Genomic DNA, 17,910 nt, shown 5'->3' with positions numbered 1-17,910 from the left:
GATGGTGACCTCCAGAGTCAAGGAGAGCTGACATCCTTCTTTGTAAAGTGGGTTACCAGGCATGGTGGGTGTGGTGCAAGAAGAAATGCTGGGCGCCAGTCACTTTTTGAATGCAAACAAGAGATTTATTGTCTCTTAACAGAACTGGAGGAGAGAGGGTTAGGGCCAGGACAACCTTAGTTAGAAGCCATGCTAAATTGGCAGACTCAAGACTTCTATAGGTAGACAGCTATACAGTGGAAGGCCTCCAGGATAACACATATAGGTAGGACCGCTGTCTACTATGGCAACTAGTCTTGCAAACAGTCACTAAAAGGTAGTTGTATGTAACTCTTGGTAACACAGAACAGTCTGTTTCTTATCTCACAGTATCCCACTGCAGATCTTCACTCACTGAGCTCCCAGTCTCTCACTAGACGTCCAGATCCCAGTCGTCACTGGATCCCCCTGAGCACTTCCACAGCTATCCCGTTGTATTCGTCAAGCATCACCCCCGCTATCCTGCTGGGTCCCTGGCTTGGCACTTGTTGAAGCTTTCTCACTTCTTCACTGTCCCCAGTTGGAGAGAAGACTGCTCTGGTGCTTGCTCAAGCTTACTCACTGTAGTCTCCGGTAGTAAGATGGATGGTCCCTTAGTGGCAACAGCTTCCCTTCTACCTCTGACCACAACTGGTTCCCCGTCCGGCTAAACCTTCTCAACTTGGTTGGACTCCTATCCTGCAGTCCCGACCGTACGCTGCTTCTCCTGCTCCTGGATAGGCCCTCAGGCAGCCTAGCAGCCAGGTGTCCCCAGGATAGGCCTCAGGCTTCCGGCCTAGCAGCCCGGGGCAACATAACACATGTCCATCCAGAGAGCTGTCCAGGTGGCACAGAACCCCGATCACCTGACTCCACCCAAATAAATAAGCTCTCCCAACAGGCAAAGGGACTAAAGAAACCCCTGCCAATTGGCTGAGACACCCATCCATTCATACACTGACCTTGTGAAGCCCCGTCATTCTAATGTCACCAGCCACAGTGCCACCTAGTGACAGAAGAGAAAAGGTGCGGCAATCCCAGATTTAGAGGGGAATCAATTGATCTTTCATCAATAAGCCAGGGAAATTACCACCTAGCAAACTAAATTTACTAGCAACCCTGCCTAAACACCAGCGTGCTACACCATAAAATAGGAAACCTACTCCTTCCTATACATCTGCCATGATGGGTGGAATTATGTTGTATCGGGTTTTGGGATCAGCTTCTTAGAAAGCCTCAAAAACTAGTCTAATTCAGGTCTGGCCCTGATCCGCACAGACCAGATGATGGATGAATGTATCTACACGATTGCCTTAGAGGAACCTTTCTCCATCAGGGGTCCATAGAACCTCAGACGTTGGACCCCTATAGAGCGTCCTATAAAGCTGCTTTTACACTGATGTGCTGCATTTTACCTGCAACTTCCTGCACGTTAGCTGTGCTTTGCCATAGACTTCTATTATATTTTGCAGGTGTGGTGCACTTTCTGAAAATGTACCAAACCCTTAGGAAAGAGAAATCTATGGCTCAGTGCAGCCAATGTGCAAGAAAGCCACTGGTGTGCTGCACTGCACTTGCAGATCAGTATGAAAGCAGCCTAATAGTTGTTCCCCTATTATAGGTGCCAATATGTCCATTGCAAAAGCACAATGTTTAATACACTGACCTTCCTTTCCTTCTGCAGCTTCTGCTGGCATCACTCTCCAGGCAGCCAGAAAGATGCCAGGTGAAGTGCACTTGGTATCACTCTACCTGGGACAGGAGTTGGTGTTACTTTCTTCACAGTCACCTGCATCCCCCACTGCCGGCTTGATGCACTCTGATGTTCTTGGATAGTGGGTTGGCAAGCCCAGATCACACTTAATGGGTTACCAATCCTGGACATGAGCTTCCCTGGTTTGAAGGTTGAGGGCCACATCAGAGGGCTCCAAGGGCTACACGTTGAGCACCCCTGGTGTAGATGCTACACATCCATAAATCTACATTAGTTGGTCTTTAATTTGTTTTTCATTTGATATTATGGAAAGTGTAACAAGAGTAGCTAGTATATCTCAGAGTTGTTGGAGCCCCCAAAACCTCCAACATGGGTGAGACCAGCTATGGCAGAGGAACTTGTATCTAGAGTAGTATAGACAGGGAAAGCATTGGGTTTAGAGTTCCACCAGACTTTTATTATACTATGTGGCCAAAAGTATATGGAGCCCCTCCAAATGATTGAGTTTTGGTGATTTCAGTGAAGGGTTCTGTTATATTACAGCTTACAAAGACATTGTGTACAATTATACAATTGTGCTCTTCCAACTTTGTGGTAACAATTTGGGGAAGACCATATTATGTTCCACCATGACTGTGCCCCCTGTGTACAAAGCCAGCTCCATAAAGACATTGTGTAACAAGTTTGGTGTGGAGGAACTCAAGTGTCTGCACAGAGCCCTGGCCTCAACCCTACAGAACACCTTTGGGTATTGGAATCCCAGTTGTGAGCCAGGTCTTCTCATCCAATATCACTGACTGACCTCACAAATGAGCATAAATTCCCACAGACACCCTCCAAAATCTCGAGGAAAGCCTTTCCAGATAAGAGGAGGCTGTAATGTCATAAGATGTGGGACAAGTCCATATTAACGGCCATCATTTTGGAATGAAGTCCAACAAGCTTCTAGTGTGATGGACAAGTCAGCACAGACCTTTGGCCATATAGTGTAAATATGGAATATAAGTTTTATTTTAGTTGGACTATCTTAATAAACCTTCCAGCTCATAACCAACCTCCCGCCCACCCCCATACCTCCTCGGTGCTCTTCTCCTTCTCCTGCACCCCCTTCTGGATCTTGGATATGAGGTTCATCAGCCGGTAGTCCGGAGCTATCTGGTATCGAGGACATTGCTTCCGACACTCAGGGCACAGGTATCCCTCCATCTGCGGGGTGCTCCAGTGTGTGCTGATACAGCTGCGGCAGAAAGTGTGACCACATGCGATAGAGACCGGTTCCTGGAGGTCGTCCAGACAGATGGAGCAGGTGATGTCTTCCACCAGCGAGTGCAAACTGATGTCATCCGGCGGCGAAGCATTATTACTGCACCAAAAACAGAAGGAGACAAGGTCACACATGGGAGGGACTTTCCACCAAAACTTCATTAGAAGGCCAATGATGTTTAACTTCTGTACAAATAGATAAATATATTTTTTGCTCATGTAAACTATCTGACCAGCTGAAGGATTCCTAAAGCCAGTGGCGTTGCTAGGGGGTGGCTTTTGGGGCTATAGCCCCGAATCTGGGGCCCATAACCCCGAGTCTCCGCAGGGGTTCCCAAGGGGAGGGGGGCTCTCTGGGGACCCTGCTGTAAGTGGGGGGCTCTCTGGGGATAGAGATTATATATATATATATATATATATATATATATATATATATATATATATATATATATATATATATATATATATATATATATATATATATATATACACATACACACACACACACACACATGTGTATGCCGGCCCAAACGTACGTATTTATTTACTACGCTGCTATGGGCTCTAGCCCCAGATCTTTTGTAGACCTAGCAATGCCCCTGCCTAAAGCTGTTCGGTCAGTCTAGTGGTCCAGACAACACAGACTGGTTCTTGACCCCGCCCCGAAGACTACATTTTAACTAAGGATCCATCTCTGCCTTGTATTGGCATTGAAAAGCCCTGAGTGGCTAGGGCAGGCCATACATGGTTTCAAATCTCTTGCTGAACCGGCCGTCATTTGAACTGTGTATGGGGCAGGCTGAATGTACCAAGCTGATCGATCGATGAGCTTGGGGACAACCAGCATGCTGGGTTTTACCTGCGATTATCGCTAACAACTTCTATAGCCGCTATCAATAATCACTGTCTTCTCCTGGAGGAGATTGCTTCTACCACCCCCCTTCCCACCAGGAGACGATAAGGGCCTGGCAGGAGGGATTCCCACATCAACACGGTCTTTGTTGATGGGGGAATCAAGCAAATTACGATGATGTAGGAAAGAAATTTGGTCCGTGTATGGCCGGACTAAGAGTCCTGCCTCTCCCTCTTGCAGTCAGATGTCTTCAGTAAACTGGAATATTAGAAAGATGTCAACTAGGATATCCCAAAAGGTCCCCGAAGTGGTCAGAAGAATGTTCAAAAGATAGGAGTGCCATAAAGATGAAATAAATCCTGGATTTTATCAATCAAAAATCCAACGCATTTTGGGGACTCAATACCCTCTGGGTTCCGATTATCTTAGAACAGCACAGGATGGATCCGGGTTACACGGCTGCCATTGCTATGACCTAGATCAGTCTTCTGCTCTTTGCTTTTACAAATTTACAAACATTTTTGGAACTCACTTCCGGTATACAAGTCCTGATGAAGGGGGATAATTGAGGCTTTGAAATGTGGTGGTTTTTGATTTCAGGTTGTAAAAAAAAAATCCTTCCTGGACTTCTACAATCTTTGTGACATTCTCATCCTTCTAACATTCTACTGGATGCTCCAGGGAATCTCCCGATAAAAGACAGTTGCCATGTTCTGACTCCTCTACCTTCAGAGTTGTTCTGCATTATATCAGAGGAATGTTTGTGATGTTTTTGAAACATAATAAAAGCAGAACAACCTGTGATGTGACTGCAGGGATTATGATGACAACGACTGAATAATCGGGGATCCTTTATAAATCTCCAACGGCTCCTCCTTTAACCAATTGCTTACCGGGCACTTTCACCCCTTTCCTGCCCAGGACAATATTCAGCTTTCAGCGCTGTCACACTTTGAATGACAATTGCGCGGCACCCATATGAGATTTTTATCATTTTGTTCCCACAAATAGAGATTTATTTTGGTGGTATTTAATCACTGCTGGATTTATCTTTTTACTAAAAAAAAAAAAGACAAAAAATTAATGAAAAAAATGTTTCTTAGTTTGTTATAAAATTTTGTAAAAAGGTAATTTTTCTCATTCACTGATGGATAAGGCGGCACTGGTGGGCACTGATGAGGTGCCACTGCTGAGGGGACTGATAGGCTGCACTGATAAGGCACCACTGGTGGGCACTGTAGAGGTGCCTCTGGTGGGCACTGGTGAGGCGCCACTGATAAGGTGGCACTGATTAGGCGCCACTGGTAAGGTGGCACTGATAGGTGGCACTGTAGAGGTGCCTCTGGTGGGCACTGGTGAGGTACCACTGATAAGGTGGCACTGATGAGATGGCACTGGTGGGCACTGATTAGGTGCCACTGGTAAGGCAGCACTGAGAAGATGGCACTGCTGGGTGGCACTGATGGAGGTGCTACTGGTGGGCAAAGATGGCACTGGTGGGCACTGATGAGGCACCACTGGTGGGCACTGATAAAGCGGCACTGACAAAGCGGCACTGATGGGCACTGATAGGTGGCATTGGTGGACACTGTAGTGGTGCCTCTGGTGGGCACTGATGAGATGGCACTGATTAGGTGCCACTGGTAAGGCAGCACTGATAAGACGGCACTGCTGGGTGGCACTGATGAGGTGCTACTGGTGGGCACTGATGGGTGTCAATGATGAGCACTGATAGGCGGCAATGATAGGCGGCACTGATATGCGGCATTAGTGGGCACTGCTTAGCAGAAGTGGGTGTCTGTGTGCGGGTCCCATGCCCCTCTGAAAGAAGACGTAATCTGTTTTTTTTTTCTCCTCACGCTGTCAGCTTCTGTCTACATCACATGATCAGAGGCCGGGATCGGCTCCTTCCTCCGATCTGTGATCGGAGGCCGGGATCGGCTCCTTCCTCCGATCTGTGATCGGAGGCCGGGATCGGCTCCTTCCTCCGATCTGTGATCGGAGGCCGGGATCGGCTCCTTCCTCCGATCTGTGATCGGAGGCCGGGATCGGCTCCTTCCTCCGATCTGTGATCGGAGGCCGGGATCGGCTCCTTCCTCCGATCTGTGATCGGAGGCCGGGATCGGCTCCTTCCTCCGATCTGTGATCGGAGGCCGGGATCGGCTCCTTCCTCCGATCTGTGATCGGAGGCCGGGATCGGCTCCTTCCTCCGATCTGTGATCGGAGGCCGGGATCGGCTCCTTCCTCCGATCTGTGATCAGAGGCCGGGATCGGCTCCTTCCTCCGATCTGTGATCAGAGGCCGGGATCGGCTCCTTCCTCCGATCTGTGATCAGAGGCCGGGATCGGCTCCTTCCTCCGATCTGTGATCAGAGGCCGGGATCGGCTCCTTCCTCCGATCTGTGATCAGAGGCCGGGATCGGCTCCTTCCTCCGATCTGTGATCAGAGGCCGGGATCGGCTCCTTCCTCCGATCTGTGATCAGAGGCCGGGATCGGCTCCTTCCTCCGATCTGTGATCAGAGGCCGGGATCGGCTCCTTCCTCCGATCTGTGATCAGAGGCCGGGATCGGCTCCTTCCTCCGATCTGTGATCAGAGGCCGGGATCGGCTCCTTCCTCCGATCTGTGATCAGAGGCCGGGATCGGCTCCTTCCTCCGATCTGTGATCAGAGGCCGGGATCGGCTCCTTCCTCCGATCTGTGATCAGAGGCCGGGATCGGCTCCTTCCTCCGATCTGTGATCAGAGGCCGGGATCGGCTCCTTCCTCCGATCTGTGATCAGAGGCCGGGATCGGCTCCTTCCTCCGATCTGTGATCAGAGGCCGGGATCGGCTCCTTCCTCCGATCTGTGATCAGAGGCCGGGATCGGCTCCTTCCTCCGATCTGTGATCAGAGGCCGGGATCGGCTCCTTCCTCCGATCTGTGATCAGAGGCCGGGATCGGCTCCTTCCTCCGATCTGTGATCGGAGGCCGGGATCGGCTCCTTCCTCCGATCTGTGATCGGAGGCCGGGATCGGCTCCTTCCTCCGATCTGTGATCGGAGGCCGGGATCGGCTCCTTCCTCCGATCTGTGATCGGAGGCCGGGATCGGCTCCTTCCTCCGATCTGTGATCGGAGGCCGGGATCGGCTCCTTCCTCCGATCTGTGATCGGAGGCCGGGATCGGCTCCTTCCTCCGATCTGTGATCGGAGGCCGGGATCGGCTCCTTCCTCCGATCTGTGATCGGAGGCCGGGATCGGCTCCTTCCTCCGATCTGTGATCAGAGGCCGGGATCGGCTCCTTCCTCCGATCTGTGATCAGAGGCCGGGATCGGCTCCTTCCTCCGATCTGTGATCAGAGGCCGGGATCGGCTCCTTCCTCCGATCTGTGATCAGAGGCCGGGATCGGCTCCTTCCTCCGATCTGTGATCAGAGGCCGGGATCGGCTCCTTCCTCCGATCTGTGATCAGAGGCCGGGATCGGCTCCTTCCTCCGATCTGTGATCAGAGGCCGGGATCGGCTCCTTCCTCCGATCTGTGATCAGAGGCCGGGATCGGCTCCTTCCTCCGATCTGTGATCAGAGGCCGGGATCGGCTCCTTCCTCCGATCTGTGATCAGAGGCCGGGATCGGCTCCTTCCTCCGATCTGTGATCAGAGGCCGGGATCGGCTCCTTCCTCCGATCTGTGATCAGAGGCCGGGATCGGCTCCTTCCTCCGATCTGTGATCAGAGGCCGGGATCGGCTCCTTCCTCCGATCTGTGATCAGAGGCCGGGATCGGCTCCTTCCTCCGATCTGTGATCAGAGGCCGGGATCGGCTCCTTCCTCCGATCTGTGATCAGAGGCCGGGATCGGCTCCTTCCTCCGATCTGTGATCAGAGGCCGGGATCGGCTCCTTCCTCCGATCTGTGATCAGAGGCCGGGATCGGCTCCTTCCTCCGATCTGTGATCAGAGGCCGGGATCGGCTCCTTCCTCCGATCTGTGATCAGAGGCCGGGATCGGCTCCTTCCTCCGATCTGTGATCAGCCAAGTCTCATTGACCCGCTGATGACAGGGGGGCGCAGGCAGCACATACACGGGAAGGACATACATGGACGCCCCCCCGGCAATTTAGACTTGTGCTGTAGCTACACAGTTTTATTTTTATATATATATATCTTTGACCAGGGTTGGATAGTGCCCTTTCTATAGGTGTAGGTCATTTGCATACCTGCAGAAGCCTGGCCAAAAACCTCCCAGAGGCAGTATTATCCCGTCCAGCCTTGTTGCTAGGACGTTGCTAGGACACTCCCATCTCATACTGCTCTCCACCACCAACACAGAAACGAGATCTCAATCCCCCGGTACATGTGTGGTCCTCCGTCTCCTCCGTCTAAACATTGCTGAGCTCAGATTTAATACAACAAGGGAGGGAATGTATGTGAGGGGGTCTGAACTGGCTGGGAGTGTCAGTTTTGTTGTCCTAGCAACAAGGCAGGACGGGATGTTAACATCTCTGGGAGTTTTTCAGCCAGACTTCAGAAGGTATGTAAATGGCCTACACTGATAGCAAGAGCATTATTCATGGTCACAGCTGCACAGTATGCTTTTATACACAAGAGCTTTTTATCTGACTAGGGAGTGTTCAGTGACTCCCTGGTGTGTTCAGTGGGCACTACTGCCTGTCTAATGTGATACATTGTATATAAGGAGGGATCAGTCATAGGGATACATTGTATATAAGGAGGGATCAGTCATAGTGATACATTGTATATAAGGAGGGATCAGTCATAGGGATACATTGTATATAAGGAGGGATCAGTCATAGGGATACATTGTATATAAGGAGGGATCAGTCATAGGGATACATTGTATATAAGGAGGGATCAGTCATAGGGATACATTGTATATAAGGAAGGATCAGTCATAGTGATACATTGTATATAAGGAGGGATCAGACGTAGTGATACATTGTATATAAGGTGGGATCAGACGTAGTGATACATTGTATATAAGGAGGGATCAGATATAGTGATACATTGTATATAAGGAGGGATCAGATGTAGTGATACATTGTATATAAGGAAGGATCAGTCATAGGGATACATTGTATATAAGGAGGGATCAGTCATAGGGATACATTGTATATAAGGAGGGATCAGACGTAGTGATACATTGTATATAAGGAAGGATCAGTCATAGGGATACATTGTATATAAGGAAGGATCAGTCATAGGGATACATTGTATATAAGGAGGGATCAGTCATAGGGATACATTGTATATAAGGAGGGATCAGACGTAGTGATACATTGTATATAAGGAAGGATCAGTCATAGGGATACATTGTATATAAGGAAGGATCAGTCATAGGGATACATTGTATATAAGGAGGGATCAGTCATAGGGATACATTGTATATAAGGAGGGATCAGACGTAGTGATACATTGTATATAAGGAGGGATCAGATATAGTGATACATTGTATATAAGGAAGGATCAGACGTAGTGATACATTGTATATAAGGAAGGATCAGTCATAGGGATACATTGTATATAAGGAAGGATCAGTCATAGGGATACATTGTATATAAGGAGGGATCAGACGTAGTGATACATTGTATATAAGGAAGGATCAGTCGTAGTGATACATTGTATATAAGGAAGGATCAGATGTAGTGATATATTGTATATAAGGAAGGATCAGACGTAGGGATACATTGTATATAAGGAAGGATCAGTCGTAGTGATACATTGTATATAAGGAGGGATCAGACGTAGTGATACATTGTATATAAGGAAGGATCAGACGTAGGGATACATTGTATATAAGGAAGGATCAGACGTAGTGATACATTGTATATAAGGAGGGATCAGACGTAGTGATACATTGTATATAAGGAGGGATCAGTCGTAGTGATACATTGTATATAAGGAAGGATCAGACGTAGGGATACATTGTATATAAGGAAGGATCAGACGTAGTGATACATTGTATATAAGGAAGGATCAGACGTAGTGATACATTGTATATAAGGAGGGATCAGTCGTAGTGATACATTGTATATAAGGAAGGATCAGACGTAGGGATACATTGTATATAAGGAAGGATCAGTCGTAGTGATACATTGTATATAAGGAGGGATCAGATGTAGTGATACATTGTATATAAGGAGGGATCAGTCGTAGTGATACATTGTATATAAGGAGGGATCAGTCGTAGTGATACATTGTATATAAGGAGGGATCAGACGTAGTGATACATTGTATATAAGGAAGGATCAGTCGTAGTGATACATTGTATATAAGGAGGGATCAGATGTAGTGATACATTGTATATAAGGAGGGATCAGTCATAGGGATACATTGTATATAAGGAAGGATCAGACGTAGTGATACATTGTATATAAGGAGGGATCAGTCGTAGTGATACATTGTATATAAGGAAGGATCAGACGTAGTGATACATTGTATATAAGGAGGGATCAGTCGTAGTGATACATTGTATATAAGGAGGGATCAGACGTAGTGATACATTGTATATAAGGAATGTAGTGATACATTGTATATAAGGAAGGATCAGTCATAGTGATACATTGTATATAAGGAAGGATCAGACGTAGTGATACATTGTATATAAGGAAGGATCAGACGTAGTGATACATTGTATATAAGGAGGGATCAGTGGCAGTGTTACATTGTATATAAGGAATGTAGTGATACATTGTATATAAGGAGGGATCAGTGGCAGTGTTACATTGTATATAAGGAATGTAGTGATACATTGTATATAAGGAAGGATCAGTCGTAGTGATACATTGTATATAAGGAAGGATCAGACGTAGGGATACATTGTATATAAGGAAGGATCAGACGTAGGGATACATTGTATATAAGGAGGGATCAGACGTAGTGATACATTGTATATAAGGAGGGATCAGTCGTAGTGATACATTGTATATAAGGAGGGATCAGACGTAGTGATACATTGTATATAAGGAGGGATCAGACGTAGTGATACATTGTATATAAGGAGGGATCAGACGTAGTGATACATTGTATATAAGGAAGGATCAGTCGTAGTGATACATTGTATATAAGGAGGGATCAGACGTAGTGATACATTGTATATAAGGAAGGATCAGATGTAGTGATACATTGTATATAAGGAAGGATCAGACGTAGGGATACATTGTATATAAGGAAGGATCAGACGTAGTGATACATTGTATATAAGGAGGGATCAGACGTAGGGATACATTGTATATAAGGAGGGATCAGTCGTAATGATACATTGTATATAAGGAGGGATCAGATGTAGTGATACATTGTATATAAGGAGGGATCAGACGTAGTGATACATTGTATATAAGGAGGGATGAGTCGTAATGATACATTGTATATAAGGAGGGATCAGATGTAGTGATACATTGTATATAAGGAGGGATCAGTCATAGGGATACATTGTATATAAGGAAGGATCAGTCGTAGTGATACATTGTATATAAGGAGGGATCAGTCGTAGTGATACATTGTATATAAGGAGGGATCAGACGTAGTGATACATTGTATATAAGGAATGTAGTGATACATTGTATATAAGGAAGGATCAGTCATAGTGATACATTGTATATAAGGAAGGATCAGACGTAGTGATGCATTGTATATAAGGAAGGATCAGACGTAGTGATACATTGTATATAAGGAGGGATCAGACGTAGTGATACATTGTATATAAGGAATGTAGTGATACATTGTATATAAGGAGGGATCAGTGGCAGTGTTACATTGTATATAAGGAATGTAGTGATACATTGTATATAAGGAGGGATCAGTGGCAGTGTTACATTGTATATAAGGAATGTAGTGATCCATTGTTGCGGAGGTCACACCTGGGTGGTTGGCGGGTGGTCTCTCTGGCTCTGGGTGGTCTCTCTCTCCGGGGTCTTCTCTTGGCTCTCTTCCTCTGGGGTTCTGGATTGTGTGTCTGGTGGGGGGAGGGTCTGTCTGCCCCCCTCCTGTCCTCCATGTCTGTCCTCACACAGCCGATCTCCCCACAATCTCTCCTGACATCCTGGTAGGGAACTTCCTCTCCTTCTTCTTCCTGTCCTCTGGATGTGACTCCTTCCTGTGTATGTGTCACACTCAGTCCCCCTCCCCCCTCCTCCTCCATCACCCCTCCCCCCTCCTCCTCCTCCTCTCTCTGTCATTCTGCAAAGTTTCGTTTTCAAACACCAGAATTGATCAATATTTACAATCATCCAGTCCACAAATTGTCATTCAAGGAGAAATCAATATTTATTATTGTTTTCATGATATCATATCTATTATTATTACTAAGCACTATTTATAACAACAATAATAATAATAATAACATTAACCCCTTCATGACGAAGGTAAAACAAATCCTGAACACCGGATTAGTGAAAGTTCGGGGGCGGTGGATATAGACGGAGCGGACGGGGTTAATCCAGGAAAGTGTCACACGGTCACCGACTGCGACAGCTCTATACAGACCGGAGCGGACATGACACAGAACACAGACAGGGGGCGCCACCAATTCCACGTAGTATTTTATTAACCACATGAAGACTCGGCCTGTTCTAACACTTCTTGTTTACAAGTAAAAATGTGTATTTTTTTGCTTGCACATGATTGGATGATAGAAATCAGCAGAGCTTCCCCTCGGATCTACAGTCACTGCACTTCCAAGTGCACTTGTAGTGCAAAGTGGATTTGCCTTTCCTAAATAAACCCCGATAGCATAATGTGCTAGTATGCATCGCATTACTAGCACATTATGAAATACTTACCTTAGAACTAGGGATGGGCGAACGGTTCGGTCCGAGCTTGAGTTCAAGCCGAACATTGGAAGTTTGCGCGTTCGCCGAACAACCAAATTATCAGGGCGTTTGACCGTTTATTTCGGCCCACCGAATGACCACAATGCACTGCGTCGCCGCACGTTGCATTGGAAGCCCTGATTGGCTGAAGCAATAAAAGCTTTGCCCAATCAGGGCACAGAGCACTGTCAGAGCCATGATCTGACGCTGTCATGATGACTCTATCCAATCATGGCTCATTGCTGTTAGTCCCGCCCCACACTATAAAAGTATTCTTTTCAATAGCGGCCATTTGTAGTGTGATATCGGCATGAAGAGAGAAAGAACAGGGCTCTGTTCAGTGCTTCTAGAGAGTTAGTGTGCTATTCTGATTCTATTGTCGGTGTAGAATATCAGTTTAGTGTGAATGTAGGGATAGTTCAGTCAGTGTGAATGTAGTGACCATTTAACACAGTATATTTAATTGCATTACTGCAAGTTTAACGCAGTACGTTTCTGTGCATTGCTGCAAGTTTAACACTGTATATTTCAGTGCGTTACTTGTCATTTAACGCAGTACATTTCTGTGTGTTACTGCAAGTTTAACACCGTATATTGCAGTGTGTTACCTTCCATTTAATGCAGTACAGTTGAGTGCGTTACTGCAAGTTTAACGCCGCATATTTCAGTGCGTTACCTTCCGGTTAACGTAGTATATTTCAGTGAGTTACTACACACTTAACACAGTATATTTCTGTGAGTTACTACACACTTAACGCAGTATATTTCAGTGAGTTACTACACACTTAACGCAGTATATTTCAGTGCGTTACCTTCCGGTTAACGTAGTATATTTCAGTGAGTTACTACACACTTAACACAGTATATTTCTGTGAGTTACTACACACTTAACGCAGTATATTTCAGTGAGTTACTACACACTTAACGCAGTATATTTCAGTGCGTTACCTTCCGGTTAACGTAGTATATTTCAGTGAGTTACTACACACTTAACACAGTATATTTCAGTGAGTTACTACACACTTAACGCAGTATATTTCAGTGCGTTACCTTCCGGTTAACGTAGTATATTTCAGTGAGTTACTACACACTTAACACAGTATATTTCAGTGAGTTACTACACACTTAACGCAGTATATTTCAGTGCGTTACCTTCCGGTTAACGTAGTATATTTCAGTGAGTTACTACACACTTAACACAGTATATTTCAGTGAGTTACTACACACTTAACGCAGTATATTTCAGTGAGTTACTACACACTTAACGCAGTATATTTCAGTGAGTTACTGCAAGTTTAACACCGTATATTTCAGTGCGTTCTCTTCCGTTTAACACTGTATATTTCAGTGCGTTCTCTACCATTCAACACTGTATATTTCAGTGCGTTATCTTCTGTTTAATCAAGTATGTTTCTGTGCGTTACTGCACGTTTGACGCAGTATATTGCAGTGTTTCAGTGCAGTTTTACTGCAGTTTAACCACTTAAGGACCAGCCTCGTTTTGGATTTTAGGTGTTTACATGTTTAAAACAGGTTTTTCTGCTAGAAAATTACTTAGAACCCCCAAACATTATATATGGTTTTTCTTCTAACACCCTAGAGAATACAATGGCGGTCATTGCAATACTTTTTTTTGCACCGTATTTGCGCAGCGGTCTTATAAGCGCACTTTTTTTGGAAAAAATTCACTTTTTTTGAATAAAAAAATAAAACAACAGTAAAGTTATCCCAATTTTTTTTTATATTGTGAAATATAATGTTACGCCAAGTAAATTGATACCCAACATGTCATGCTTGAAAATTGCGCCCGCTCGTGGAATGGCGTCAAACTTTTACCCTCAAAAATCTCCATAGGCGACGTTTAAAAAATTCTACAGGTTGCATATTTTGCGCTACAGAGGAGGTCTAGGGCTAGAATTATTGCTCTCGCTCTACCGGTCGCTGTGATACCTCACCGTTTGACCACCGTTTTCATATGTGGGCGCTACTTGCGTATGCGTTCGCTTCTGCGCGCGAGCTCGTCGGGACAGGGGGGTTTTAAAATTTTTTTTTTTTATTTTTATTATTTATTTTAAAATATTTTATTTATTTTTACACTGTTTAAAAAAAAAAAAAAATTGTGTCACTTTTATTCCTATTACAAGGAATGTAAACATCCCTTGTAATAGAAAAAAGCATGGCAGGACCTCTTAAATATGAGATCTGGGGTCAAAAAGACCTCAGATCTCATATTTACACTAAAATGCAATTAAAAAAAAAAAAAAAGTAATTTAGAAAAATGACATTTGAAAAAATATGCCTTTAAGAGGCGTGGACGGAAGTGACGTTTTGACGTCGCTTCCGCCCAGCAGTATCATGGAGACGAGTGAGCGCCATCTTGGCCTCACTTGTCTCCAGACACACCAGGCAGAAGGACGCGATCGCCTCCGCCGCTACCGACGGCTCCGGTAAGCGGCGGAGGGCATCGGATCGCGGCGGGAGGGGGGGGGCCCCTCTCCCGCCACCGATAAAAGTGATCTCGCGGCAAATCCGCCGCAAGGACCACTTTTATCTGAAAGCCGGCCGCCGCACGAAAACGGGGATACCGGGGTTATGGCAGCTAGCTGCTGCCATAACAACGATATCCCCGTTCAAACTTAGGACGTACATAGTCGTGCGGCGGTCGGGAAGTGGATAATATAGTGTATCAGTGGAGTGTGTGACTTGCCCCTTGACGATGCACAGACATTACTGGTTTCAGATGTTGGTTCTGAGGTTGAGGAAATCAGGAACATGAGCCTACAGAGAGGGGAGAACACTGGTACAGAAATTGGCAGTCATGTGCCCCCAGTCGCAGCGTATTCTCAAGTTGTCTCCAGTGGTAATAAGGATGGAGGAGATGCTGATGATGAGGTCACTGATGAGACTTGGGTGCCAGATAGAGCAGAGGAGGAAAGTGAGGGTGAGGCACAACCCCAAAGAGGCAGCCATCATGGAAGAGTGAGAGCAGCCACCCTATTCCATCACATTGTGGAGCTGTTATCTCCTGGCCCACTTCAGCTGTCTGGGCCTTTTTTAGCACGTTTGCAGCCGATCGCACTGTTGCAATTTGCAAAATTTGTCTCAAGCACATCAAGCGTGGCAAAAACCACATGCTTGACAAGGCATCCTCCAATCACTCAGCCTGTTGGCAAGTGCACCTGAAAGCCACACAAAAGGGGCGCAAATCTGTTCCTCCTCCTCACTCACCTCAGTATGCCCCTGCTATACCTTATGACCTCTCAGCAGCCTCCACTGACAGGGATGATGGTATAGCGCAGGGTGTTTTTGCTGGGTGGTGGGGTTGTGTGACTTACCAATGCCCATCAATGCTGACCACTAAACTCACCTGCCTGACACTGACCATTACACTGACCTACCTGACCTACATGACCTACATACACTGACCTACATGACCTACATACACTGACGGTAGTGACCTACATACACTGACCTACATACACTGGCCTACCTACACTGACCTGCCTGACTTACATACACTGACCTACATACATACACTGACCTACCTACCTACACTGACCGACCTACCTACACTGACATTTACATATACTGTCTGACCTACCTCAGCTCAGCTGTGGTGTGCGGTGTCACAGCAGCCAGGCAGTCAGTTGTCAGAGGAAGAGAGGGGAGCCGCTCGCCCGAGCGCCGAGCGGGGATGTGGCGTGGCGGCCACATTGTAATTCCCACCTTCTGGAGCCTGCAGCACCTATGATGGATGTCCCCGGATTGGACCAGTGGGATGTCCATCATAGGCGTTTCAGGCTCAAGAAGGCGGGACCTGCTATGGCACTCGGCCGCGCTCGGCCACACTCGGCGGCGCTCAGAATCAGATCGGTCCCGCCGCTCGCCACTCGGGGCTAACAATAGAGAGCTGCATGCCTGAGACTCGGGGCTTTTCGGGGCTCCAGCCCCCCCAAGCCCCGCCCTCCCAACGCCCCTGGTACCCAGGGTTGGAAGATCAGCTAAAGCAGGCCAGAAGAGTGTGTAGCCATTTCAGGTGGTCATACACAGCCAGTGCTCAGTTGGCTGAAATTCAGCGTGAATTCCACCTGCCCGTAAACCGCCTGATTTGTGACATGCCCACCAGGTGGAACTCGACTTTGGCGATGCTGCAGCGGCTGCACATACAGCAGAGGGTCGTCAATGAGTACCTGTGTGAGTGTGGCACTGGCTGCTCATAAAGGATGCATGCACTGTACTGTCACCATTTGAAAAGGCTCACATTTGGTGCAGCAGTATTCGCCCTCGATCTGATCCTCAAGGAACGCATACATGTCACAAGATGTGCACGAGTCGCATTTCCATACGCGTTGGACATCGTTCCCACTAATTTAATGGGAATACTCCTAAAAGATTAGGAATTTTTCTCTGCACGATTAACTGTTAAACGCACTTCCTGACTCTAATTTATTCTATTCCTAATTTACACGGCCCCTTTGCGTCCTCTCCTCTTGATCCCTTATCTCATAGCTCGCATAGTCCTTGTACTCCCAGTTACACTCAGTGAATCTCATGGTGCTCACAAGTTACTCGCGGCACTCATCAGTTACTCAGTACTCCCCAGGTACTCACAGTACTCACCAGTTACTCCCCGTACTCACCAGTTACTCACAGTATTCACCATACTCCCCAGTTACCACCTAGCAGGCGACAGGTCCCGTTCCACACTTGGCAGTCAGCAGATCCAGCTGCCAGGTCCCAAAATACCCCCCTGTGCAGCAATCTTTTTCGTCTTAGCTTGACTTCTCGCAAAAGACCCTCCTCCCTCAGATATGAGGCACAGATCCCGACACCAGCTCCATCGCTGATGCTCTCTTTCTTGGACTATGTCCTTTGCTCTCAGTTTGCCTGGGAAAAACAGCCCTATCTATCCTCCTCTGAATATAGGGATCTCGACTCCTATAGTTTAGAGTCCATCTGTCCTCCAAACACTTGTATTGTGTTCTTCCTCTGAGAAAACTACAAATTTCGTCGGAAAAACCTTGGATGGTTTTTCCGCCGGAATTCCGCTCAAGCTTGGCTTGCATACACACGGTCACACAAAAGTTCTCTGAACTTTCGTCAAGAACGCGGTGACGTACAACACTACGACATGCCGAGAAAATGAAATTCAATGCTTCCGAGCATGCATCAAATTGTTTCCAAGCATGCTTCAAATTGTTTCCGAGCATGCGCAGGAACTTTGCACCTCGGAATTGCTACACTTTTTCCGTCGGAAAAATAGAGAA

General features: G+C 46.6%; 1 protein-coding gene across 2 annotated transcripts in view; it reads right to left on the bottom strand.

Moving 5' to 3' along the window:
- LOC141148270 (RING finger protein 112-like) overlaps positions 1-11,958 on the bottom strand; it is a 39,434-nt gene extending 27,476 nt beyond the window's left edge. Inside the window, exons 1-2 of one of the 2 annotated variants that reach the window (XM_073635539.1) lie at positions 11,693-11,958; positions 2,807-3,095 (exon numbers count right to left, since the gene is read on the bottom strand). In XM_073635539.1, coding sequence (XP_073491640.1) covers positions 2,807-3,095; positions 11,693-11,829 — 426 coding nt within the window. In that variant the 5' untranslated portion in view covers positions 11,830-11,958. The remainder of the gene's footprint in view (positions 1-2,806; positions 3,096-11,692) is intronic. The other variant, XM_073635537.1, reaches the window with a different exon arrangement.
- Between the last annotated feature and the right edge of the window lie 5,952 nt (positions 11,959-17,910).

This window comes from Aquarana catesbeiana, linkage group LG06, assembly GCF_042186555.1.
Source record: "Aquarana catesbeiana isolate 2022-GZ linkage group LG06, ASM4218655v1, whole genome shotgun sequence".
Lineage (NCBI taxonomy): Eukaryota > Metazoa > Chordata > Amphibia > Anura > Ranidae > Aquarana > Aquarana catesbeiana.
This window is presented reverse-complemented; position numbering and strand designations above follow the sequence as displayed.